Genomic DNA, 24,819 nt, shown 5'->3' with positions numbered 1-24,819 from the left:
ATGTAAACTGAATGATGATTCCCCTGGGTTGGTCGTTGTTGGACTTCTTGGGACCGATGCGGTGGACGGTGTCAACGACGTCGGGGAATTTATCTTGCATCTCCGGCAGGACTGATCTACAGACTTTGAGTACCTCCTGCCGCACGTCCTGCTTGTCCCTCTCGGTCAGACCGTAGAGCTTCAGATTCCAACGGCGTGAATAGCTCTCCAGGTGAGAGATGCGCTTTTCCTGTGCTTCAGCGATTGCTTTATATTTTTCGAGCTGTGCCTCAACACTGACAACTCTGCTCTTCATATCATTTAACTCAGCACAGACAGCATCAAATGACTCCTTAACAGCTGTGATATGTTCAGTGTTCTCTTGGACAGCTTTTTTCATCTCGGAGATGGCTATGGAGTTGTCACTCACCATTTTTTCAAGAGTATCCGACCTCGAGTTAATCAACATGGTAAGTGATGAGAGCTGGGAGAGAACCGTAGATGTCTCCGTATCCGCAATTTTTCTTAGCTTACCAGCGGGAGAGGCGCATGGAGTGATAGGGAGAGGGGGAAACTCTTCTTCCATCCGTGAATACTGAAGCGGTTCGGAAACTGCCTCCAAATAGTCGCGCATGGAGTCGATGAGAGTATTTTTAGTGTCGGCGGGCATCTCAGTGGCGAGAGAAGACTGAGCAGCTTGGCTAACATTAGCAAGCTTGCTAACGGAGCCGCTGTTAGCATGCAACTTCTTAGAATCGGTCTTTCTCGGTTTGCTCATTTTGGTTCACAAATAGATACCAAAATGAGAAGTAAAGGATGACTATTGCGTAGGCGTAAATAAAGTCTCTGTTCACTGTGTGTAATATATATTTTAAAAAGGCCAGGTTCGCAGAGCTCAGCGATACGTGACTGCTCAGAGCGCCATCTTGGGGGTCTCTCCATCACTGGGTGTCGTAAAAGGGGCTACACATCGATAGTAGAAACATTGATCGGCAACCCTCTGATAGGTCGGCGAAAATGTCGAAGGAGAGCGCTCGGTATTTTTCGGCAGCAGAGCAAGAACTCTTGAGTGAGGGATTTCAGGAGTTTCAGAGTTTATTTAAAACGCAAGGGAACACTGCAAAGGCTGCAAAAGCAAGGAGAGAGGGCTGGCAGAAAGTTGCTGACAAATTAAACACGTAAGTAATTTAATAATAACAATAATAATGGAGTGGATTTATATAGCGCTTTCCAAGGCACCCAAAGCGCATGACAATGCCACTATTCAGTCACTCTCACATTCACACACTGGTGGAGGCAGCTACGGTTGTGGCCACAGCTGCCCTGGGGCAGACTGACAGAAGCCAGGCTGCCATATCGCGCCATCGGCCCCTCTGGCCAACACCAGTAGGCGGTAGGGTAGCCTTGTATTTATCCTGTGCGCTCTCTTCTGTTTACATGATCATATGTCAGACACAGTGCCAGCTAAAGCAGTCAAATTTGACCTAGCAGCAGCTGGACTTGGAGAGAAACGGATTTCATTCCAAGGTGATGCTACATGTCATTTGTTAATATTTCAAGATTCAGTTTAACTACATTTTTACTCTTATATGTACCATTTTTGTAGTAATGTACAGCAAGTAATGTGTTTTACAGGAAGGGATGATGACCCAGAAGTGGTCAAGGCAATGATTGAGGATACCTTCCCTCAGCTGAAAGACACAGGAGGGTTTGAACTGCTGAGAATCTCGGGTACAACACGAAGCCGTAACCTGTGCACAATCCCAAGCCCAGACACTGGATATACAGTGCGATATCTCCGCAGTCCGTTGAGTGGAATTGGACAAGCTTTGATCTATATAAGGCCACTGCAGAAAAGTATTGATTTGGAAGACGTGAGTAATGACTAGGGTCACAATATGTTATTTGCATGTATTAATAAACTAGTTCAAATGGCTAGCTAAGCTCAACTATGTGTCAAATCACTTTAGCTGTCAGCTGGTTAGAAACATGACTGCATATGAGTAATAATGGTTCTGAATGTGTATGTAAGCAATTGTTAGAAAAGGTTTAGAAGGAGATATGTCATTTTGTGTTTACAATTTGTTTCTGCTTCTCATGTTGGCAAATGCGATTGCAGAACTGTCAAAATATTTTTTATCACAGTATGCACCAAATGTATATTAAATATATTTTTTATCTCCATATTCTCTGTAGAGCCTGACAACCCTCCAGCAACAAGGACCCCCCACAAAATGCCTGAATTGTGACATTAACATTCCTTTAAATAAAATGAAAAACCACATCACTAAATGCACAAGGTAAGGAACATCTTTGATTTTCTATATATTTTAGTATATAGTGTGGAAACTAAGTAAGTCCACTTTATATATATTGGTGATGGATGCTGAAATCTCTGCCAATCCCTCTCACAGTTCATTGAGTGGTGCTGAACCTCAGTCTGTTACTGAAAGTCAGGCTAGGCAGACTCGTAGTACAACAGCAAGGTCAGAGGTCCCATCCTGTAGCAACAGTGATGCCTGGAATCTGTCCTGCGGGGTAGAGGAACCAGATAGTATCATCTTGGAATCCACCATAACCTCAGCAAGAGCAGAGCAATCATCAAGTGATATGGTGGTAGTGCAGGAAGATGCATCTCATCAAGATGAGGAAAAGTCACTTCTAGGGGAAAAACCAGGTAGTGACAGGAATTAAGTTAGGAAGATACCAGACAAATGGCAAAAAATACATATATTTTATTTCTTTTGATTCATGTGATCCATACAAATGTGTACCTTTCAGAGTGGAAATGTGAACAAGATGCAACCAGAGCAGCCTGGCTCTACAAGTCCGAGTTACTTTCAAAGTATGAGACCAGAAAGGCAGTAGTCCTGCAAATGGACTTGCGGGAAAGTATTGTGGATCAACAGAGATCACTTATCTCCCTCTACAAAGCTCCAAAGGTAGAGTGGGCGGGCCCTGTCAGCTGCAAACTGGAAGGTATTTTTTCTGTATTGTGAAAACATTAGAAATCCAGTGACTGACTAATCCGAAACTTCACAAGTTCTTTTCTTCTTCTTCCTTTTAGGGGATGTTGCTGTTGGAGAAGGGGTGAAGAGATTCTTCTTCTCAAAGGCAGTTTCTCTAGTACAGTCTGGTTTGCATTTGAATTTTGGTATGTATGAAACTAGACTGGGCACATGTATAGTGGATTAAATAAGAGAATATTTCATCATGTAAAGAAAATGTATTTGTTATGTAAATGAGTTAATTGTGTTAAAATTACTGCCTGGATTTCTCATACTCACCATAACCTAGCTGTACTCTTTTCAGGGAACACAGATCTTACAAGACTGTTTGACGGTGAGCCAAAACACTTGACTCCGTCCACTTCTCAGACCTTGCTTGAGAGTGACATGTTTTTGGTGGCAGGTAAGAAAGTTATGTACAGAAATAAGAGGAATAGTCATTTAAAATAATACATGTGCAGCACTAAAGGAAAAAGCATTACTTGTGTTACATTATCCTAACTGTAACCGTAAAGATGAAAACTAGATTGAATACAGTTACAAAACTGTTTGTCTTTACCCCCATGCAATGTTAGTGAATTTATTATGTTTTATTTTTATTATTTATTATTAGGAAGAATAATGGGACATTCATTCATTCATGGTGGACCGTGTGTGTCTGGTATAAGTCCTGCAATCATCCATGTCCTTTTTGGTGGCTCACCTGAAACAGCTACAGTTCAGATTGAGGATTGCCCTGATATTGATTTCGTCTCGAACTTAAGAACTGTAAGTTTAATGCATCCTAATGTATTTCCGGAGCCCTATCCCGAACGATTATCGCCAGAAAACAGGTCAGTAGAAATGTTAAATACTATTTGTGATAAGGAAAGTAGGCTGATTAAAAAGTCCTGTAAAAAATATATGATAGAATGTCGTGATGTGACCAATCGCATGCTACCACTATGGAAAAAAGGACCCGAGCCAGACGTAAATGCTTTAAATCAAGCCAGTGTAGGCTCTAGTAAATCCACTGCAGAAAAAACTAGCCTTATATGCCCATCCGTTCAACCTACGGCTCCGCCGCCTTATGATGAAAAGACAGAATTAATAGCTGCTGCGGCGGCTGCACGTCATCAGCGCGTATATCCTGATATAACAGCAGAATCCCAAAAGAGTGAGGAAGGCACTGAAATGACACCTAAATCAGAAGAAGATGACTGGTTTAACCTAGATCAAAGACAGGAACGAGAATACACTGAACGAGAAAGAGAGTTACAGGAACATAAAAAGCAAACAAAACAGTTAATGGCAGAGTGTGAGGAAATCATGAAAGATCCTTTAACTGAACGTACGGAAGCTGAACTGCAGCAAGCAGTTTCCGTCATAGATAATCATGTTCAGCGCCACACTAGAGTAGCAAATGGTTTAACTGTGCCAAAAGCAATAACTAACACCAGAAATTTAATAAGGAACTACTTAAAGCAGAAAAAAGAGGAAAAAACTCAAGAGGGCCCCCACAAAAACACCCGTTATAAAGAAAAGCAGGGATCACAATTTAATGACGTCAGCCCCTCCCTTCCGTTCATGATAATAGGGGACATGTGTTGCATTCAACCCCCTAAAATTTCAGAGTTAGCAGCAACCATTAAAGAACTTCCCGATCCTCTACAAAATCCTACAGCCTTTGTTTCTGCATTACAGAGAAGTACCAGATACCACCACTTGGGTGGGCCTGATTATAGATATATATTATGTCAACGAATTCCAGGTGTGACTGAATCTCAGCTTATTGAAGAAGTAGAGGAACTAGACCCTAAAAATGACCAAGCAGCCAACACCACCTCGTTTTTGTGGATAAACGATGACAAAATCACAGCCTTTTTTCAAAATCTAAAGAAATTTCTGCTCACAATGTCTAGAGATAAAATTGATTTAAATGCAGTAACCATGTGTAAGCAAAAGCCAGATGAATCCATTCTAGTTTTTATGAAACGTTTCACACACTGCTGGACTAATGAGGCATGCATGCCTGAAGGAGGAAATGATCAGATTTTCATAACAACATTCTTAAACAATATTCATCCAGAATGTTCACAACTATTGAAGCTGACTGCCACTGATAATCTCTATGACATGAAAATAAAGAACTTTATCACACTTGTCAAAACAAAAGCTGGTGCAGATCTTTTCCCCAACAGCACGAAGGCTAAAAGTGTTAAGATTATGTTGAATTTTGATGTTGAAGGCTCAGAGGAAAGTGAAAAAATGATGTATGCAGGGGCCCCGCCCCCTCAACAAGCGCAGCAGGGAGATTTCAGAAGGAGAGATAGGAGTGGAGATGTATGTTTTTACTGTGGAAAAATAGGACACTGGAGGAGGGAATGCAAATCAGCAGCACATAGGTCTCAACCACAAAACACAGGACCAGCTCCTGCCACTAGGCGTCAGCAGAGCTCTTACAGACAAGGTAACTGGCAACGCAGACAGGAATCACATCAAAATAATGGCCCCTTTGCACTTAGGGAGCAACCTTATAATCCACATTTTAATCCCCATCCATATGATAACGAAAGACTGGACCAACCATAGGGAGGCCCAGGTGAAGATGAGGGACAGTGTGAAGCACTACACACGATGCTGCATTTGCAATTGTCCCGTAACACAGAAAGCTTGCCCATGTTAGATATAGAAATAGGTGAAAAGATTTATTCTTTTTTAGTTGACAGTGGAGCCACTAAAAGTTCACTGTCTGGAAAATTCTATAGTGGGCCTGTTTCCTCTGTGTGCATCAACACCATGGGAATAAACGGAACTCTAGTGCAATGCCCCAAAACTCATTCTCTAAAGACACGCTGGGGCCCAAAACCAGACGAAATTACATATCATCCATTCATAATTATTCCAAACTCGCCTGTGAATCTATTAGGCAGAGATTTAATGGCAAAAATGAACTTGTGTATTTCATTTAACACAAAGGGTGAAATGTTTGCAGATACTGATAACAGCTATGTTTTCTCTGCCCTATGCACCGACACCATGGAGAAGGAACAGCCTCTGTGTCAGCTGGACGCCTCAGCGGAGAATGAACTCAATATCCATCTGACTGGTATCCCACGTCACACTCTGTGTCAAAAACATGTGCAAACACCGTTACCAGGTAGCCCCATGCCTGGAAGCCACATATTTGTTTCTCTCACACTGTTCAACAACATGATAACTGCACACACCAGTGAAGGCCGAACAGTGGTTTTGTCACATAACTCAGACATAGGCTATGACATTACTGCACCATGTCGACACACAGATCTAACCTACCCCATACACTGTACTATCTCTGCTGTCACATTGCCAGCTGAATATCAAAACATGACATTATGGTCAAGAGGTGAGAATGATGTAGGATTTATTGACTGTACACCTTATCATGCTCAGCTGAAAAACAACAAGCCGGTATATGTCAAGCAATATCCCATTTCCACTGAAAAAGCCGCAGCCTTAGACATCATCATAGGAGATTTATTGACAGCTGGAGTAATAAAGCCCACAGTATCTCCATATAACACTCCTGTCAATCCTGTGCCAAAGCCTAACAAACCTGGCGTATGGCGTTTCACACAAGACTTAAGGCAAATTAATGCAGTCATTATGCCTCTACCTCCTCTTGTCCCAGATGTCCCCAGCATACTGACATCTATTCCAGCAACAGCCACACATTTTACTGTGGTGGATTTGTGCTCCGCCTTTTTCTCAGTACCTGTGCATGAGGACACACAGCCGATATTTGCTTTTACACATAGAGATAAGCAGTACACATGGACTCGCTTACCCCAAGGCATGGTAGACAGCCCTGCGGCTTTCTCAATGGTGGTACGTGCTACCCTGGACGGCTTCATTCCTCCAGAGGGCTGTACTCTGATCCAGTATGTAGATGATCTCCTCCTCTGTGCTGAAAGTGAAAAACTATGTCAAACTGCCACACACATGCTACTCTAGCACCTCCAACAGACTGGCCACAAAGCATCAGCAAAGAAAATGCAGTACTGTCAGACTTCTGTTCAATATTTGGGATTTACACTGTCTCACGGACAACGTTCCATGACTACAGACAGGGTCAAAGCTGTGACCTCTGTCCCTAAGCCCACTACACAGAAGGAAATGCTGTCTTTCCTAGGCATGGTGAACTATTGCAGACAGTGGATACCAGACTGTTCTTTTCATGACCACATTCTGCGTGAATGCTGCAAAAAAGACAAGCCTCCTCGAATACTGTGGTCCACAGAAATGACTGCCTCTTTCAATGCATTACAGGGAGCGCTGACCTCCGCCCCTTGTTTGGGTCTGCCTGACTACCACTTACCGTTCCACCTGTACGTCACAGAGAACGGCACAACCTGTGCAGGTGTATTGGCCCAAGAGCATGGCTGTGGCTACCGTCCAGTAGCCTTCTACTCAAAGGTGCTGCCAGCAGTAGTTCAGGGGATGCCGGCCTGCCTGAGAGCAGTAGCAGCTTGCTCTATCATGATAAGGGACTGCGAGAAGCTCACACTCTCACATGACACTATTCTACACACCAATCACCAGGTCACGACCATTCTAGCAAACATAACTACACAACACATGACCGCACAACGTCGCTCAGGTTATGAAGCTACACTGACTTCAACAGCAAATCTCACTATAAAAGCAAGCAGCACACCCAATTCGCCAGCACACTTACTCATTCGTATGCTGTGTTCCTCTGACCGACAGGATGGTTCAGACGACCCTGACGATCATGATTGTATGACACGTATACAGGAATCCACAGCACCACGCCCAGACTTAGAGCAGACACCAATCCCAGACTCAGTCATTGTTTATGTGGACGGGTCCTGTTCAAAACCAAATGACAACTCATTTCTTTGTGGCTATTCGGTGGTGACATTGCCTGACATCATACTAGAGGCTCACTCATTACCATTTCACTCAGCACAAAAAGCAGAGCTCATGGCTTTAATACGCGCCTGTGAGTTACATGTGGATAAGCGGGTAACAATTTACACTGATAGCCGTTATGCATTCGGTGTGGTGCATGACTTTGGCACATTGTGGAGACAAAGAGGATTTAGATCTGCTGATGGAAAATCGATCGCTAATTCTGACCTTGTTCAAAGACTTTTGCAGGCTATACAGCTGCCATCGGCAATTGCAGTTGTTAAAACGAAGGGGCACAGCACGGCTGACACAGACGAAGCAGTGGGAAATGCTCTTGCAGACGTAACCGCGAAAGCAGCTGCTGCCTCACAGCAACCACCCAGAAAGGAAGTATTATCTTTGCCTTTACAGCTGCCACTTGTCACGCTCCCAGACTATTTAGAAACAAATGTTGACCTAAAATTCATACAAGAGCAAGCCTCTGCCTTAGATTACACTTACTGGGAAAGTAATGATTGTACCTTAGATAACAGAGACGGCTTATACAAAAACCTTGAGGGTTTGATTGCCCTCCCATCTTCACTACTGCCAATCCTTGTCCGCCATTTTCACGGTGTGAGTCATGTCGGACAAAGAGGGGTAATAGGAGCAATAAAATCAAGATTTGTAATCGAGAAAACATCACACGCAGTAAAACGCATATTAGCAACCTGTCTAACATGTGCACGAACTAATGTAGGAAAACCAAAAGCAAAACATCAGCATTTACCACAACCAGATTTCCCATTTCATACATTACAAATTGATTTTACACACATGCCAGCACAAGGAAGCATCAAGTACTTACTGGTAATAGTGGACCAATTTAGTAAATGGGTAGAAGCTTATCCAACATCAAAAGAAACTGCAGAAGTAGTCTGTCAAAAGTTGTGCAATGAAATAATACCCAGATTTGGAATACCTCACCAAATTAACAGTGATAGAGGACCTTCATTTACATCAGAAGTAATTCAAAAGTGTGCTAAAACTCTAGCAATAGACTGGAAATATCATGTACCATACCATCCTCAGAGTTCAGGAGTTGTAGAAAGAATGAATAGGACCATAAAAAATCGCCTGACTAAAGCAATGATAGAAACAGGAATGACCTGGATCAAACTACTTCCTCAAATCCTCTGCGAGATTAGAATGACTCCATCCGCAGCAACCAAATTATCTCCATTTGAAATAATCATGGGAAGACCGTTTCCAACACCATGGTCAGCCTCCAGAGGGGCACCGCTATTGGAAGGGGACATAGACACTGCATTGTCTGACTATGTTCATAACCTGGTAGAAACACTGAATAATAACTATCAGAAAGTTTGTCTCTCTCAGCCTCTCCCTTCCATAGATCCAACCCATCCGTGGAAACCAGGAGATGCGGTGTTGGTAAAGTCGCTAAAACCAAGGGCACTCGGGGAGGCCGCGTGTTCCAGCCCCCAGACTGTACTTGCAGTGACGAGAACCAGCATCCTAACAGACGGACAACCTCAGTGGATTCATGCCAGCAGGGTTAAGACCAGCCCCACCAAACCACCTAAGGCGTCGGATCAAGTAGATGACGACTCAGGCGAGCCAACGCCCGGATCCAATCCACCTACACACACACAATCACTGATTAACACACAACGCCTGAAAGAACAACAACAAGGTACTCGGAACATCCAGCAGGAACAGAAAGCCTAGAGTACCACACAATGTCTAACCTGATAAAGATAGACTCGTTTCATCCTGATAATGGAGAAAATGAAATGCCCATTGTCATCACACGACGCTTATACGGTGTCTCTCGAACCTGGGACCAGGCCAGGAGACGACTAAAGAACTGTCTTTTTTATATATTTAGGTTATTAATCATATCTACTGCATTAACCTTAGGATTTTTATTTACTATTTCGTATTGTAAAGTGCAACCCTGTTCACATTTCTGCAAGCCACATTCTCAATGATAACCCATATAGCTACTAGTACAGCTACTTCAATGTATTTGCAATTAGCACAAATTGATCCTGAGGATGTGCCAGATGTTACCAATGATGTTCCTGATGTGTATATTGAACATTAGGTTGTGAACTATTACATTTTATGATTTGCTTTTTATATTATGTTATTACATTTGTGATTTTTCCTTTCTATTTGAGTTATTATTTTTAAAAATAATAAAAGAGGGGAACTGTTAGGTATTTTAGTACCATGGTAGCATTTACTGGATATTGTTTTATAGTGACATTATGCAGGAAATCTCTGTCATTCAATAAGGCCCCTTTGTTTTAGTTATTTTTCTCTTTGACCCAAGAATTGATGTGTGAGAATCACAGGCTGGTACAAGGTTGAAATACCACAGAGATCACTCCCTCAGCTACATTAGTTTCTTAATCTTTTAGACGCCTGTTGAAGGCCAAATGGTTTGTTTCAGTTTTCACTAATGAAAGAACTCTTTGTTTTGTGCCTTGAAAATATGTCGCTGAGATAATCACAATTGTAGCTGAACTGATACACTACACAAAGGATGCTTCTTCACCCAAGGGCAGGAAGACGCTCCCTTATCTTGGTCTGTACTGGTTTAAACTGATAATCTGCTGTCTCATGAATTTTACCCTCTATATAAACTGTTGTACTTGTGAATAAAGTTGAGTCACTTTGGGAAGACAACCTGAAGCAGTCTCTGTTTTCTTGTTCTCCCAAGCTGCTCCCGAGCTCGTACTAACACGCTGAATGGCATGCTTGAATATTACTTGAGAATATATTTGACTGTGTTACAGACTAAGGGACATTCTCTGCTGATAGGTGAAGGTACATTCTCTGCTGATAGACGTCCACGCCTCGAAGGAAGTCGATCCACGGATTAGGCCCTGGAAACCGTTTCCTTCAGTTAGTTAGCTTTTTTGCTAACTTTAATAGAGACACTTGGAGAGCTTGCGCAAGACGCCTTAGCGAATCATCTCAATTGTAAAGTTCCGTTAACATCTCACCATGGGATCCATAGTGTCCAGATTACTCAGCAGATTACTCAGAGAAGAGGAAATTGAGGACATTGAAGAAATTAAGAAGGAAACTGGCTTTTCCCACAGGAAGATCACTCACCTGTACAGACGTTTCACCAGCCTGGATAAAGGGGGAAACGGCACCCTCAGTCGAGATGATTTCCATAGAATCCCCGAGTTGGCCATCAACCCTCTGGGAGATATAATCACCAACGGATTCTTTCCTGAGGGAGAGGACCAGGTAAATTTCCGGGGCTTCGTGCGGACCCTGGCTCACTTCAGGCCAATCGACCAAGACAACGAGAAGAACAAGAACCCCTCAGCTACAGAGCCCCTGAACAGCAGAACAAACAAGCTGCTTTTTGCTTTCCGTCTATATGACCTGGACAGAGATGGCAAGATCTCCCGAGATGAGCTCCTGCAGGTCTTGCGGATGATTGTTGGAGTCAACGTTTCAGATGAAGAACTCGGCAGCATTGCTGATAGGACCATCCAGGAGGCTGACACAAACGGAGATGGCTGCATTTCCTTCAATGAGTTTATTAAGGTCATGGAAAACGTGGATGTGGAACAGATGATGAGCAGCTGGTTCCTGCGATAAAGTTTCATTATTGTTATCATTTTTTTTTTTTTGTAATTTGTTTGTGATAAAGTTGTATGAAAGAGTTAGGATAGAAAGTGTTACACAAGTTATTTGAATGTTGCTATTTAAACTATTTTGTACATTTTGTAAAGCATCTCGTACCTCTGCTTTATTGCTGTTGATGCCAAAGAAACACATCAATACATACATCTACATTCAATGCTGGCATTTACAACTTTTAAGGTGATTTTAGACCTTGTGATTATGTTTGTTTGTTTGTTCACCTAAATGAAAAAAGAAGATTCAGTGGCCCTTTCACTAATAAATTGTCTGTATAAATTGTCTGTCAGTTAAAACTTTAAGTTGTTAAAATAAGCAAATAATGTGAAGTTACTTTCAAAATTTTATCATAATCATTAAAATCTCTCCTCCTTTCTTACCTGATGAATGAGGGCTGAAGGTAAAAAGCTGCTCTTTGCCATCTTCTGTTGTTACGTTACACTTAAAGTCAGAGTTAGATATGTGACTGTATAAAGAATTTACAAAAGTCACAGTAGCAGAGCAGGACGACTGTAATGTTTTTATGTTTGAGTAATCTCTATTCAGACCTTCACTGTAATGGATCCACTTCACTTTGTGTTCACAATGTCCATGTACCTGCACAGAGCAGTTTAAAGTCACCTGATCCCTGCTCTTCTGTTCAGTCACTGGTGAAGATAAACGCAAGAAAAATTAAAAAGTATGAATACATTTCTTTTCACTAAATGTAATGTTTTATGATGTTGCTCTAACAACACAGTTTGAACTTCAACATATTGTGGTGTAAATACTCACTGATGACATCAGACAGATAAACCACAGCATCTGGACCTTGCTGTTTCCCTGGATTGCCTCTAAACTGTCTGCAGGTGTAACGACCAACATCCTCAGCTGTGACCTTCTTTATAACCAGTGAACATTCTGCTGTAACACTCAGTCTGTCTGATTTGACTGTTTCTTTGATTTGTCCAAGATTAACCAGCTCTACTGCTGCTTTTCCTCTTGAATCAGTGAAGAGCCAGGTGGTAGTGTCACAGCTGTGATGGTTTTTGATCATGTTTTCACAAGGCAAAGTGACTTTATCTCCATCTCTGACAGTGAAGGAGAGTGAAAGATCTCCACTTAGATCTCCTGAGAATATAACAGAAAAAAAAAAACAATACTTGTCTGAACGGAGACGATTTACATTCTTATTACAAAAGAACTAACAAAAAACTTGATTTGGGTTGTCAAACAAAAGCACAGCTCTCTTGGATTTCAAAATAAAGTAAAACTCAAAAGAAGAAAAAAAATCTCTTACGTGTTACATGTATCCTTACCTTCAAACTGAAGCACAAATATAAAAAAAACACAGACCATGTAATACATCTAGATACACGGAGAGCTTCCTTTAATTAGTGAATCATAATGTCCTCATAAAGACTTTCAGCTTACTCTTAACAACCAGTTCAAAACAAGTTCAGCTGATTTGCTCCACAAAGACTCCAAAGGAGGAATATAAAAATAAATGCAGAAAGCAAACAGAAAGTATCACAGCATAAAAGCTAAAGTAGGTAAAAGAAAATTGATGTAGAAATTACACCTAATAATTGAGACAAAACAAGAGTTTGGTGACTATTGTAACTGAACATACTTATCAATATCAGACGTCTATCATTAAGACAGTGAATTATTCAAAACTACTTCATGCATCTGTTAATCTTAACAATAATCTATTCAGTAAGTTAGATGCTGATAAAGTGTTACAGTAGGAAGAGGTTTTCAAAGCTAATTAATTTTCATAGCGGAAAATGTGTGTTTGAAATTTGTTGTTGAGATTAAGTAAAATAGCAAAAAGGTTTTAGTTGTAAATAAAGGTTTCCTTACCTGAAAAAAGAAGCAACAGAAACAGAGAAATGTTGAAGAATTTGTGTTCAATCATCACGTTTTGTTCTGGTTTTCCTTCTCATTTTGTCACATCTATAACTGGCAAACTCTGTTGTACTTGGCAAAGACACATATCTAGTTTACTTCCTGTCTCCTCCTCATTCAGGCTGTGGTCATTTTCAATGTTATGGTTATTTCTTGTATTTATTTTTTAATGTAGATCATATGAATTCCCTCAGTTTTTCAAATGTGTAGACCCCTTCTCAACCAAACTGACAACTGCAGTCTTACTAATTTTGGTGGAGGTAAATAAGAGTAATTTTATAGGATATTAAATAATGTGTTGTAGAGTTTCCTGTCTTATTTTGTTGAGCATGTGTTTGTATAGGAATTTCTTTTACTTATGTATTAATCACATTATTTTATTGTATAATGCCTTGGTGCCACTGGATTTTAACATGTCTGACACCCATACTGTAAGACAAATGGTGGAGGTGTTGTAAGGAAGTGTGAAGTATCTTGGTGTCCACATCTCCTCAGACCTGACATGGGCTGCCCACATTCAGGTCCAGACCAAAAAGGCTAGGCAGCGCCTGTATCACCTACGACAACTGAGGAAGTTCAGGGTCTCTCCAAAGATCCTCAGGATTTTCTATACAGGCGCTGTGGAGAGCATCCTCACACAGAACATGACATCGTGGTTTGGGAACAGCTGTGTGAAGGACCAAAAAGCTCTCCAGAGAGTGATCCGTACAGCAGAACGCTGCTGCAGGATTGCTCTCCCCCCGCTTCAGGACACCTACACCAGGAGATGCCGGACTAGAGCAGCGCAGATACTGAAGGACCCGTCCCATCCTGGCAACAAACTGTTCCAACTTCTGCAATCTGGTAGAAGGTTCCGCATCTTCCGGGCAAGGACAGAGAGACTCAAGAGGAGCTTCTATCCCCAAGCCATCCGTGCCCTAAACACACACACCCGCCCTCTCACATCATCTATAATTGACTGAGACAGGACTCTTCCAGACACTAAACCAAGGCACAATGTACATTTCAATTCCTTTAATTTTAAATATGTTTATATTGTCTATCCTGTAAAATAGTCAGATGTCTATTCATATTAATGTACAGAATTCACCTGCTTGCTGCTACTACTGCACATTCACCCAATGTATATATATATATATATATAATGTTCTTCCTCTACATCCCCCCCCCCCCCCCCCCAATTTTTGCACATGTCGAGGAGCGTGTCAGGCTACATTTCACTGTGTGTTATACTTGTATAACTATGCATGTGACAAATAAAGAACCTTGAACCTTGAACCTTGAAGGGAGTGTGAACCTTAATGTGTGAAACAGCTGTGTACTGCCTTTTGTTCCTGAAGAAGGTATTTAACTGAGAGCCATGCTGGGCTCAGTGAGACTCTGCTGACCTGCCCCGCGGTCATGTAGGCTCTCCACAAGCTTGGTTTTCTGTTCTTTGTGTGTTTGGATTAAAGAATGTTAGCTACCGCTCACCGCTCGTCTGCAGGCTTTATTTAAATGGAAAACCTCCACAACATGTTCCATGTGTGCATTGTCTTGGGTTTTGCTTCCTTTGTTCCTTTGTTTTCCTTTACTCCAAAGTGACCTTATCTCCGTCTCTGACAGTAAAGGAAAGAGAAAGATCTACTAAGAATATGCCAGAGAAGTAGAAATGTCACCATTACTTTTCAGAGTGCAGATTAATGACATACTTAAGCAGAGAGAGTTTGAATTTGGATGTTTATTTTTTCATCTTTTGGACTGCAACTATTTTAATTTGCTTTGCTTAAAGAAACATCACTGGCATCTTATTTACATAAAGAACACTCATTTATGAAAAAATAAAATATGAAAAAAAAAGTTCTTCATTTTCTATTGTATTGTTTTTTTAAACCAGTTAGTGTATGTGTCTATTTGGTAGCTTAGTTTCTTGCAATTATTATACAGCACCCCCTTCTGGACAACAGTAATTGTTACAAAAATAAATGAAGCTGGTTGTTACATGGGGAACTTCAGCCTAACATCTTCCATTATACACTCCAGTAGACATAAAACTAATAACAAAACAGTGATGTTGATTGAAAAGTGTGTATCCAAAACAAAAGCCAAACTTTTATTGGGGCAAGGAAAAAACCAACAGGGACCAGATAACAATATCCATCAAACAAAGCTGAATATACAACAGGAAATCTCATAAGCAGACAGACAGTAAGCATCGAACAGAATGAGTGGTTACACCCACAGGAAATGAAAGGGAAACAAACACTGCCGCAACTAATCGATTAAGCAAGTATACACTCCAGCAGCAACGTGTGTTTAAATACACAACAGGTAATGAAGGAAGGTAAACTAGATGGGAAAACAAACACTGCTGCGACTAATCAAGGAGGCAAATACAAAGGAAGTGAAATTTATTAGAAAGTGCAGGCAACAAAAATAAAACTGTAAATAAAAGAGAACAATCCAAAAAAGACAGAACAGAAAATATAATAGAAAATATAATATATAAATCTAAATAATATAATATCCAATATAATTCCAAACTGAAAACACTGTTGTTGGGTTTCCTATTGTTGTATTTTGTCTATACACCCTTGTGGTTAAAAAAACACCTAAGGTCCAAAAACATTTGCAGGTTCAGGGAAAGTTCATTAGTCCTGGTTAAAGTAATATACTTGGGTATGGTTGTGGTCATGACTGTAACTTTACTGAACAACTGTTTTCACTGACTTCACAGATGACAATAAGCTTGTCATGTAATGAAATAAATGTATTTGTTCAATGTTATTGAGCTGATCAAGGTCTAAATAATCCAACACTAAACTTTGATCGGAGCAGGTGCTTAAATCTGTTCAACACTGACCTGTGCTGTTATTTACTTTTTTGGGCCACTTTCCAAGTCAGTCAATGGGAAAAACATCCACCGTCCACCTTTTCCACCATGTGTCACTTTGCACTTCAAAATCTCCAACAATTGTTGGATTGGTAAATATGATCAGATGTTGTAAAGGTCACACTAGCTGAGCAGGTAGACTGTGATATCCACACGCCATTGTCATTGTTATATAGTCATTTCACAGTGTATTTGTATTCTTCATATGTGGACACAGAGCAGTTTAATGTCACTGTGTGTGTAGCCTGTGTGTCCTTTAGATATTCTAAACTTGCAGTGGATATTGTCTCCTTTCACTTTAACTCTCATATGTATGTGTCCTGATTTATGATCAATCTCAGGTGTCTTGAACTGAATTTCTTCATTTAGATAAGTTTAAGATAAGAGATAAGATAAGATAGAACTTTATTAATCCCTCGGGTGGGTTCCTCTGGGAAATTCGACTTCCAAAGAAAAGCACAGCAACGACCGAAGTTACAGTTACAAAAAGAGAATTGTTATATATATACACACACACACACACACACACACACACACACACACACACACACACACACACACACACACATATATAAATACAGAGACAAATATAAATAAAATATACAAAGGGGATAAATAGAATAAATAGGAATAAAAAAAATAAAAATACAAGTGAATTGCACATTTCAAGTATTGAATCTATTGCACCGTTGACTATTTACAAAAGTATTGCACAAAAGGTATTGCACAGTGAGGTGAAGAGGCACTACAGCTTAGTTGTTCCCCCCTCCTTTGTCCTCCTGTTTCCCCTCCCTCTCCCCTCCAGAGAGGAGTTAAACAGTCTGATGGCGTGTGGGACAAAGGAGTTTTTAAGTCTGTTAGTTCTTGTCTTGGGGAGAAGCAACCTGTCACTGAACAGACTCTTCTGATTGTTTATGGCCGTGTGCAGAGGATGCCCAGCATTGTTCATAATGTCCAGCAGTTTCTTTAATGTCCTTTTCTCTGCCACTGTCACCAGAGTGTCCAGCTTCATGCCGACCACAGAGCTAGCCCTCCTGATCAGTTTCTCCAGCCTGGATGAGTCCTTCTTTGCTGTGCTGCTCCCCCAGCACACCACAGCATAGAAAAGTACTCCAGCAACCACCGACTGGTAAAACATCCTCAGGAGCTTCCTGCAGATGTTTTTTTTTTTTTTTTTTTTTTTTTTTTTCTGCCTGTCCCATTTGGTTCTTTAGCCATCAGAATTGTTGTCTGAAGACCAACAAGGATACCCAATGGATTTACTTTGCCAAATGGATCATCGTGGCATTGCCGTATTGGTCCATTTGGTCGATCTTTGTTTTTATTATTTATTATATTTTATTTTCAGATGTTACAGACGGGACAGACATGAGTGAGGGATAGGAAAGGAAGAAAGAAAGAGGAAGGAAAGGAAAAACAGAAGGGGAGAGGGACAGTGAGAAAGGGGGGGAGAAAAAAAATAAAAATCTCCTGGATCACCTGTTGAGAGAAAAATAGAAAACAAGCAAAAAAAAACAAAGCAACATACTAAACACAACACCATCGCATTAATCTAGCTAAGTGTAAACAGCAGTAAATACTAAATATTCAATGTTGTTGTGCAGCACGCAGGACAGATGTGCTTCGAAGTAGCGGCCAAGAAAGGTGTAATTTGGGTCTACGAGCAGTGAACACCCGTGTGTACACCTGTGTGGATCAGCATGCTTGTATTCCAAAGGTTTCTCCATGTAACGATCTGCTAGGGAGTGTGGGGGGGCCACAGCCCCGTCCTCCAGGGTGTGAAGCGGGTATGGAGGAGGTCAAACTCTCGACATCCAGAGGCCCCCAGAACACAAGAGACCATGGAAGACCAACAGAGGGGCAGCCGCGGAGCAGAAGCCAGGGGGAGTTGCAGTGACGCGCCCATGAGCTCCGCCGGCCCCCAGCTGCGCCTGAGTGACCGAGCCCCAGGCCGAGAGGCCGGGGGCACCCCACCTCCGAAGGGGCCCGAGCGAGCCCCAGGCTCCAGGCCCCGATAAGCAGCCGCCAAGGAGTGAGCCGGTGTGTACCTGGACGCCCACCCCCAGACACAAAGAACCACCAACGCACCGACACCTGAGGGAGTCCGCCACCGGCAGGGGAAGTGGTGGTGGGAGATAGGCCTCCAAACCTTGGAGGGCCTGAGGTGTCCCCAGAGAGGTGGCGTCTGATACCCAACCTGACATATAGACACAGACATACAGGCACACACAGACACAAACATTCATTCCCACCCTCATGCTCTCATGTGCACTTACTCCACACTCAACCAACGTGGAGACAGACATAAAGAGACGCTGTACACACGATCACACTCCCCAAGCGTACTCTACAAACCGGGTCTAGGTACCCTTGCCCCTGGAGGGGGGAACTGCACCCAGACCCAGGTGGTGTTACCCTTTTCCCTGCGGTGGGGAGAGGCAGACCACCCCGACTCCGTAGCAGCAGGGAGGCCCCACACCCCAGACCGCAGTCGGACGGCCAACTCCTCCTAGCCCTCCCGCTCCAGCAGGCCGCAGAGAATGGGGGTGGGAGAAGATTCCAAACCTCCCTCCACCCGCTCATTGTAGTGTTGATGCATGTGTTCTAAGGTGCAATTAAAACCCAGGAGGGCATGGAGCTACCTGCCAAGGAGCAGCAGGTAAGTGCATGGTCCCTCCTGCTAGCCCTCAATGTCTAAGTGTATTTAAAATTGAGAGGTGGGCAACGACGCCAGGGGTGAGGTGTACACCCTGATGGTAATTTGGACTCCGTGATTGTTCCCACCCCCAAGATCCTAAATGTATGTGTAATGAGAGTGTGAATAATGTGAATGTCTAAGTTGTGGGATAAAATTGAGGCAGAGGCAGCCAGAAGGGGACGGGGGGGGGACGGGGGGGGGGGGGGTAGCCTCCTCCGCACCCTGGTGACATACCCCTACTCCAAGGCCTGCATGTGTGGGTGGTTGTGGTGGAGCGGGAAGAGGGAGGCAGCTGGAGATGGGGAGGGAAGGAAGGGAGGGGCAGGTAACCCCTCCCTGGGGCCAGCTCCCCCGCTGACCCCAGTAGGCACTCCCATACTCCGCGACCCGCCAGGGAAAGGGGGCTCAGGCCCAACCAGACCGGGGCCCAGTGCAGCAGCGCCCCCCGGCCCCACAGAGCCCGGGACAGTCCACCCAACCCCACCACAGAGAAAACTGCACCCACCCCACCATCCACTCATCTTCCAGACTACATAAGACAGTAAACGCCCAGGCTGAGATCTTCCTCCACCTCTCCTGTATCTCCCCCTCCTGCAGAGAGAGTTCCTGAAGAGAGGAGAGCTCCTGCAAGATGTGACCATCTCCCCCACCAGTTGAAGAGCCCCCCAGGTGGCTCGACGCACCGGCGGCACCCTGCTCCAGGGCCGGGCCCCCATGCACCCACCCGCCCACAACCCCGGCAACACACCAACCAGGACCCAAGCCCCCAAGGCCCGGCCCGGGCCCCGGCCCAGAGACGGAGCACCCCTAGAACCTCACGCCCATCCCGGACCCACCCAGGGCCAGCCAGGCTACCAGGTCAGTAACCCACGTCCATCAGCACAGACCCTCCCCTAGCCCCGCTGCACGCAGCCGCGAGGAAACAGTCACCTGAGAGCCAACAGAGCCCCCAACCGGACATGACCGCTACCCCGGGTTGAGCCCCCCAAGGAAGTTGCCTCTGGGGAACCCCCCGACGCCCCAAGCCTGTCCCTACCCCCACACCGATCACAACAGTGAAGGCGGGACCAAACTATGACCCCCCACCCCCACTAGGTGATGGAGCTGATAAAAGGAGCCCAGAGCAATTGATCTGATGTGGTGGCAGAGGCTGTATCAAGACTAATGTAATCTAATAGATAATTTCTATATTGGTTAGAATTAAGATTATTTTTATTTTTCCAGTTCATGAGGACTGTTTTCTTGGCTATGCATAGGGCAGTGAAGATCATATGGGCTATATTCTTTTCTGAAGTGACATTATCTAAGCTGCCCAGTAAACACACTAAGGGGGAAGTTGGAATGTTACATTTCAGACACTTTGATAAGTCTTCACATATCTCGCGCCAAAACTTTTGCACTGGTGGACAGAACCAAAGAGCGTGGATGTAATTGTCTGGTGTATTGCCTTGACAGTGTGAGCAGTTGTTGGAAGATGTAAAGCCCATCTTGAACATCTGATGACCTGTATAGTGCACTCTATGAAGTATTTTGTATTGTATTAATTGCAGACTGGGATTTTTAATTAATTTAAAGGTTTTTGAGCAAATCTGAGACCAGAAGTTTTGGTCTAAGCTGACTGATAAATCTGCTTCCCACTTTGCAATAGGAAGGGATATTGATTCATCTAATTTAGAAAGTGTTCTGTATATTTTAGATAATAATTTGGGGGATTTAAGAGTAAGAAAATGTGCCGCACTTAGTGGTGTTTGTAATTCAACTTGACTGAGGTTAAATTTCTTTTTTACTATGGATTTAATTTGTTGATATTCTAAAAACCTTGTCTTGTTGATCCCATATTGTGCAACTAGTCTGTCAAATGGAATAAATTCTGTTCCCTCTAATATATGTTCTAAGTATTTAATTCCTTTACAACTCCATTCTGGGAAATTAATCATATTATTGTTTTGTAATATGTCAGGGTTATTCCAGATAGGTGTACGTTTGCATGGGATTAATGAAGACTCCGTTATTTTTAGAAACTCCCACCATGCTGTCAGAGAAAAGCTGATGTTGATACTTTTAAAGCATTCATGTCTTTTGATGTTTGAGCTAATAAATGGTAGGTCTGAAATCTCTAGATCCTTGCATAGTGCCTGTTCAACATCTAGCCAAGGCTCAACTAAGAAGGTATGTTTTAACCATTCTGAGATGAACTGAAGCCTGTTGGCTAAGAAGTATTGATGAAAATTAGGCAGATCTAATCCTCCTCTATCCTTGGTTCTTTGTAGCGTTTTTAAGCTGATACGCAGGGGTTTATCTTTCCAAAGGAATTTGGAAATATATGAATCCAGAGATCTGAACCAATCTTGTGATGGTTTGTTAGGGATCATCAAAAATAAGTAATTTATTTTTGGCAAGATCATCATTTTTATAGTGGCGACCCTTCCCATGAGTGATATGGGTAAAGATTTCCATCTAGTCAGATCGCCTTCTACTTTCTTTAGAAGTGGGATGTGGTTTAGTTTAGTTAAGTCTGAAAGCTTAGGAGAGACATTAATACCTAAATATTTAATATTTCCGGATTGCAGTGAGGCAGAGGAAGAATTATGGAAGGAGCAGTTAATGGGGAGAACTGTAGATTTTGGCCAGTTAATTGAATAATCTGAAACTCTTGAAAACCAGTTTATTAGAGTAATTACCTCAGAGAGGTTGGTTTGTGTGTTTTGCAGAAAAAGCAACACATCATCCGCATAGAGACTGATTTTATGTTCTATGTTCTTACATTTTATGCCCTTAATTGTTGTAGCCTGTCTAAATGCTGCTGCTAGAGGTTCGATAAAAATTGCATCCCTGTCTGGTGCCCCTCAGGAGACAGAAGCTGGAGGATGTCTGGTCATTTGTTCTGATACGAGCTGTTGGGGAATTGTATAATATTCTTATCCAGTTTATGAAAGAGTTTCCAAAACCAAATTTGTGTAAAGTTGCAAATAAAAATTTCCAGTTAACTCTGTCAAATGCTTTTTCTGCATCTAGAGATAATATTATGGCTTCGATGTTTTTATCGTATGAGTAGTCTATTAAATTAAGTAATCTACGAGTGTTTGTTGAGGAGTGCCGACCTTTTATGAAACCAGTTTGGTCAGGATGAATTAAGAGGGGGGTCATTTTCTCTAATCTCTTTGAAAGAGCTTTGCAGATTATTTTAAGGTCTACATTTAAAAGAGAAATTGGACGATAGCTTGAGGGAAATACAGGGTCTTTCTGCAGATGTTTAAAGACCTCAGCCTCCTGAGGAAGTACAGTCGGCTTTGGGCTTTTTTATACAGGTGCTCTGTGTTGCATGACCAGTCCAGTTTATTGTCCACCCACAGCCCGAGGTACTTGTACTTGTTGACCACCTCCACCTCCTCCCCATCTATCTGAACCGGCAGTGGACCTTCTCTGGACCTCCCGAAGTCCACAACCAGTTCCTTAGTCTTTGAGGTGTTGAGTTGCAGGTGGTTTGTGTGACTCCATGCGACAAAGTTCCTCACCAGACTTCTGTACTCCTCTTCCTGATCATCCCAGATACACCCCATGATGGCCGTGTCATCTGCATCTGTTTAAGCCCTTTGTGAAAAAACCTGCTCACCAGAGGGAAGGTTTGTTGTCAGTAGAGAAATGCAACCAACATAATAAAACTTTCTCATTCATTCATGTAAAATTGTGTTTTTCATACAGGTAAAGACATATCCTCCCACTCTGATGCCTGATTCCATTTAATCCTGCTTTTGATGCTTAGAGTAATGAGACACAAATGTTTGAATAATTGTTTATGGAAAAAATGAAACTAAACTTATAAATTACTGCAGTTTTAGAAAATTTACAGGCAAATAGCAAAATAAACACATCTATGTACATCATTTCAAAACTTTGAACAAAAGATAAAATAAAACTGAAAGCCTTTCAAATGTTACAAATTCTGCTCTTTAAGCACTCACACAACTGCTTCCTCCTTTTAAACTGAGCAAACCGATAATTCTTATAGGGACGAAGCTTTTTCACAGAAGCAATGACCTGATGATTAAGTTTCCTTTTTGTTTACTCTATGGTAGCATAGAGGCTGCTGGGATCTGTGGAGGAAGCTTTCACAGTGGAGTAGGTAACTGTCTCATCACTCTCACATTTATCCCGAACCTGGAAGCACACAGACCACAGGATGTTTCACCACATGTAACACAACACAGTGAAAACATCATTTACTAATGCACCGATGAAGCCAGAAACATATCATATGCATTACTTTATTTTCACTGTTAGCCTTGTTGGTGTAGCTGATGGAGATGTAGGAAACACCATCTTCATGATCCGCCTACACAGTAAAGAAAACATGATTACTGCCCTCTGAGATGCAGGAGGATCTACACTGACCCGTCTCTGCCAACGATGTCAAAATTTGTTACCACTTCTTTTGGCTTAGTTTGACAGCAACAGTTCACTTCCCTTCAGTTTGAAATCTATCTCTTGCACAGTCTCATGTTGTAAAGTTAGTTTTATAATGTTGAAGAACAAATGCAAACAGCAGAAGTTGTGAGTTTGACCTTATTATTTTCTAAATGACTGAAGGATTTGAAGTCAAGCCTGAATAAATATATGCATTACATCAGTGCAACTTCCAGTTACTTTTGAGTGTTTAAACATCTGCAACAATCATAGATAGATAATGACATAAAACACATAAAATGCAACACAAAAGTCCAACTACCAGTACCATAGGGTCTTTTTTGTGACCAGAAAGGACTTTGCACATAGGCTGAGGTCATTTTTGGAGTTAATAATTATAAAATCAAAGCAAAAATGAATTTTGCACCCTCTTTTTTCTTTTCTTGATCTTTTGCTGCACCAACCACTGCATCACTTCTGATCTAGAATTAAAATGTTTAGTAAAGATTATTTTTAAACTCACATTTTCATTGGCTTGTGTTTTGGTCCCTGAAAAGAAAAGAAAAACAGGATTACACACTTGACCACAGAGAAGATTCAGCTTTAATATTTAATGTGGGATTTTCTCTCACCTCTCTTCAGTACAATCAGTTTCACAGCAAAGATTAAAAGTGCTGCTGAAATAACAGCCACGAGGATGTACGGCCACACCAGAGCTGCACCTGAACACAAATATCTGAAGCTTTTCATTTACTGTTCAATGTCTAAGAGGTAGAAAAGTTGCAAATATGACATGCATGTGACTTAACAAAAAACTATTCAATCATTGCTTTGAACCCCCCCAAAAAAAAACAAAAAAAAAAAGAAAAATCACCTGGGTCATCAGTCTGTGATGTTGTTCTTGATGTTCTTGTTGTTCTTGTTGTTGTTACTTTTCTTGTTGTTGTTGTTGTTGTTGCTGATGTTACTGTATCTGTCACAGGCTGAGTCTCCGACCCAGCACTTTGAGCTTTCTTTGTATTGTTCTCATTTTTTGAGATGTTGTTAGTTTTGTGGTATTTCCTATTTGCCTTTAGTTTAGGCAGTTATTGTTCCTGGGTTTTCTGTTTGAGTTCTTGCATTATTCATCACGTATTTGGTATGTTAAGTTTGTATTGTCATGTCTAGTTTTAGTGTTTCCTGTTTTATTCTGACAGTGTCATGTGTTCTTTGGTCATTGTATTTAGTTTCACTCCTCCTGGTCCTGTCATTAGATTCATGTCAGTCAGCTGTTTCCTCATGTGTCGCCACTTCCCCTGATCACCTCATGTCTGTATTTAAGCCTTTTGTTTTCTTCATGCCATTGTCAGTTCGTCTGTTTATTCTCACCAGAGTCATAGTCATAGCCTGTTTATTTTTCCACC

General features: G+C 42.0%; 3 protein-coding genes and 1 pseudogene across 4 annotated transcripts; 3 read left to right on the top strand and 1 right to left on the bottom strand.

Annotated features, from left to right (window-relative positions):
* The first annotated feature begins 76 nt into the window (after positions 1–76).
* On the top strand, positions 77–8,256 carry LOC143416174 (uncharacterized). Its single transcript, XM_076881601.1, has 11 exons — positions 77–449; positions 1,432–1,506; positions 1,615–1,853; positions 2,176–2,279; positions 2,394–2,656; positions 2,761–2,958; positions 3,047–3,133; positions 3,292–3,390; positions 3,601–3,820; positions 6,015–6,126; positions 8,123–8,256. Exons 1-10 carry the CDS (start codon positions 347–349, stop codon positions 6,070–6,072), a joined length of 1,446 nt encoding a protein of 481 aa, XP_076737716.1. The 5' UTR covers positions 77–346; the 3' UTR covers positions 6,073–6,126; positions 8,123–8,256.
* Positions 6,804–10,577, top strand: LOC143416156 (protein NYNRIN-like). The gene is made up of 2 exons (XM_076881581.1): positions 6,804–6,893; positions 6,963–10,577. Exons 1-2 carry the CDS (start codon positions 6,804–6,806, stop codon positions 9,609–9,611), a joined length of 2,739 nt encoding a protein of 912 aa, XP_076737696.1. The 3' UTR covers positions 9,612–10,577.
* Positions 10,578–10,730: 153 nt separating this feature from the next.
* Positions 10,731–12,462, top strand: LOC112432858 (calcineurin B homologous protein 1 pseudogene; annotated as a pseudogene).
* Positions 12,463–22,657: 10,195 nt separating this feature from the next.
* On the bottom strand, positions 22,658–24,343 carry LOC112432852 (uncharacterized). Of its 2 annotated transcripts, XR_003023254.2 has the most exons (5): positions 24,291–24,343; positions 24,049–24,138; positions 23,940–23,965; positions 23,277–23,345; positions 22,658–23,170 (listed from the first exon to the last, which is right to left on the bottom strand). XR_003023254.2 is itself a non-coding variant. In XM_076881592.1 (4 exons), exons 1-4 carry the CDS (start codon positions 24,164–24,166, stop codon positions 23,075–23,077), a joined length of 309 nt encoding a protein of 102 aa, XP_076737707.1. In that variant the 5' UTR covers positions 24,167–24,241; the 3' UTR covers positions 22,658–23,074. The 2 variants fall into 2 exon arrangements, 1 of the variants encoding a protein (XP_076737707.1); XM_076881592.1 differs by lacking the exon at positions 24,291–24,343 and having other exon boundaries at positions 24,049–24,241.
* Positions 24,344–24,819: the final 476 nt, after the last annotated feature.

The sequence above is a fragment of the Maylandia zebra genome, unplaced genomic scaffold (genome assembly GCF_041146795.1).
Source record: "Maylandia zebra isolate NMK-2024a unplaced genomic scaffold, Mzebra_GT3a scaffold26, whole genome shotgun sequence".
Lineage (NCBI taxonomy): Eukaryota > Metazoa > Chordata > Actinopteri > Cichliformes > Cichlidae > Maylandia > Maylandia zebra.
The sequence above is the reverse complement of the archived record's forward strand: the minus strand, read 5'-3'. Positions and strand labels throughout refer to the sequence as shown.

Excerpts from the sequence above, each read along its gene's own strand:
- LOC143416174 (XM_076881601.1), top strand. The coding sequence starts at position 347 with ATGTTCAGTGTTCTCTTGGACAGCTTTTTTCATCTCGGAGATGGCTAT. Across the intron at positions 2,280-2,393 it reads CACATCACTAAATGCACAAG|TTCATTGAGTGGTGCTGAAC; the intron begins GTAAGGAACATC and ends TCCCTCTCACAG. Across the intron at positions 3,821-6,014 it reads CGATTATCGCCAGAAAACAG|GAACAGCCTCTGTGTCAGCT; the intron begins GTCAGTAGAAAT and ends ACCATGGAGAAG.
- LOC143416156 (XM_076881581.1), top strand. The coding sequence starts at position 6,804 with ATGGTAGACAGCCCTGCGGCTTTCTCAATGGTGGTACGTGCTACCCTG. Across the intron at positions 6,894-6,962 it reads GCTGTACTCTGATCCAGTAT|CACCTCCAACAGACTGGCCA; the intron begins GTAGATGATCTC and ends ATGCTACTCTAG.
- LOC112432852 (XM_076881592.1), bottom strand. The coding sequence starts at position 24,166 with ATGAAAAGCTTCAGATATTTGTGTTCAGGTGCAGCTCTGGTGTGGCCG. Across the intron at positions 23,346-23,939 it reads AAACACAAGCCAATGAAAAT|GCGGATCATGAAGATGGTGT; the intron begins GTGAGTTTAAAA and ends TTTACTGTGTAG. Across the intron at positions 23,171-23,276 it reads AGGCTAACAGTGAAAATAAA|GTTCGGGATAAATGTGAGAG; the intron begins GTAATGCATATG and ends GTGTGCTTCCAG.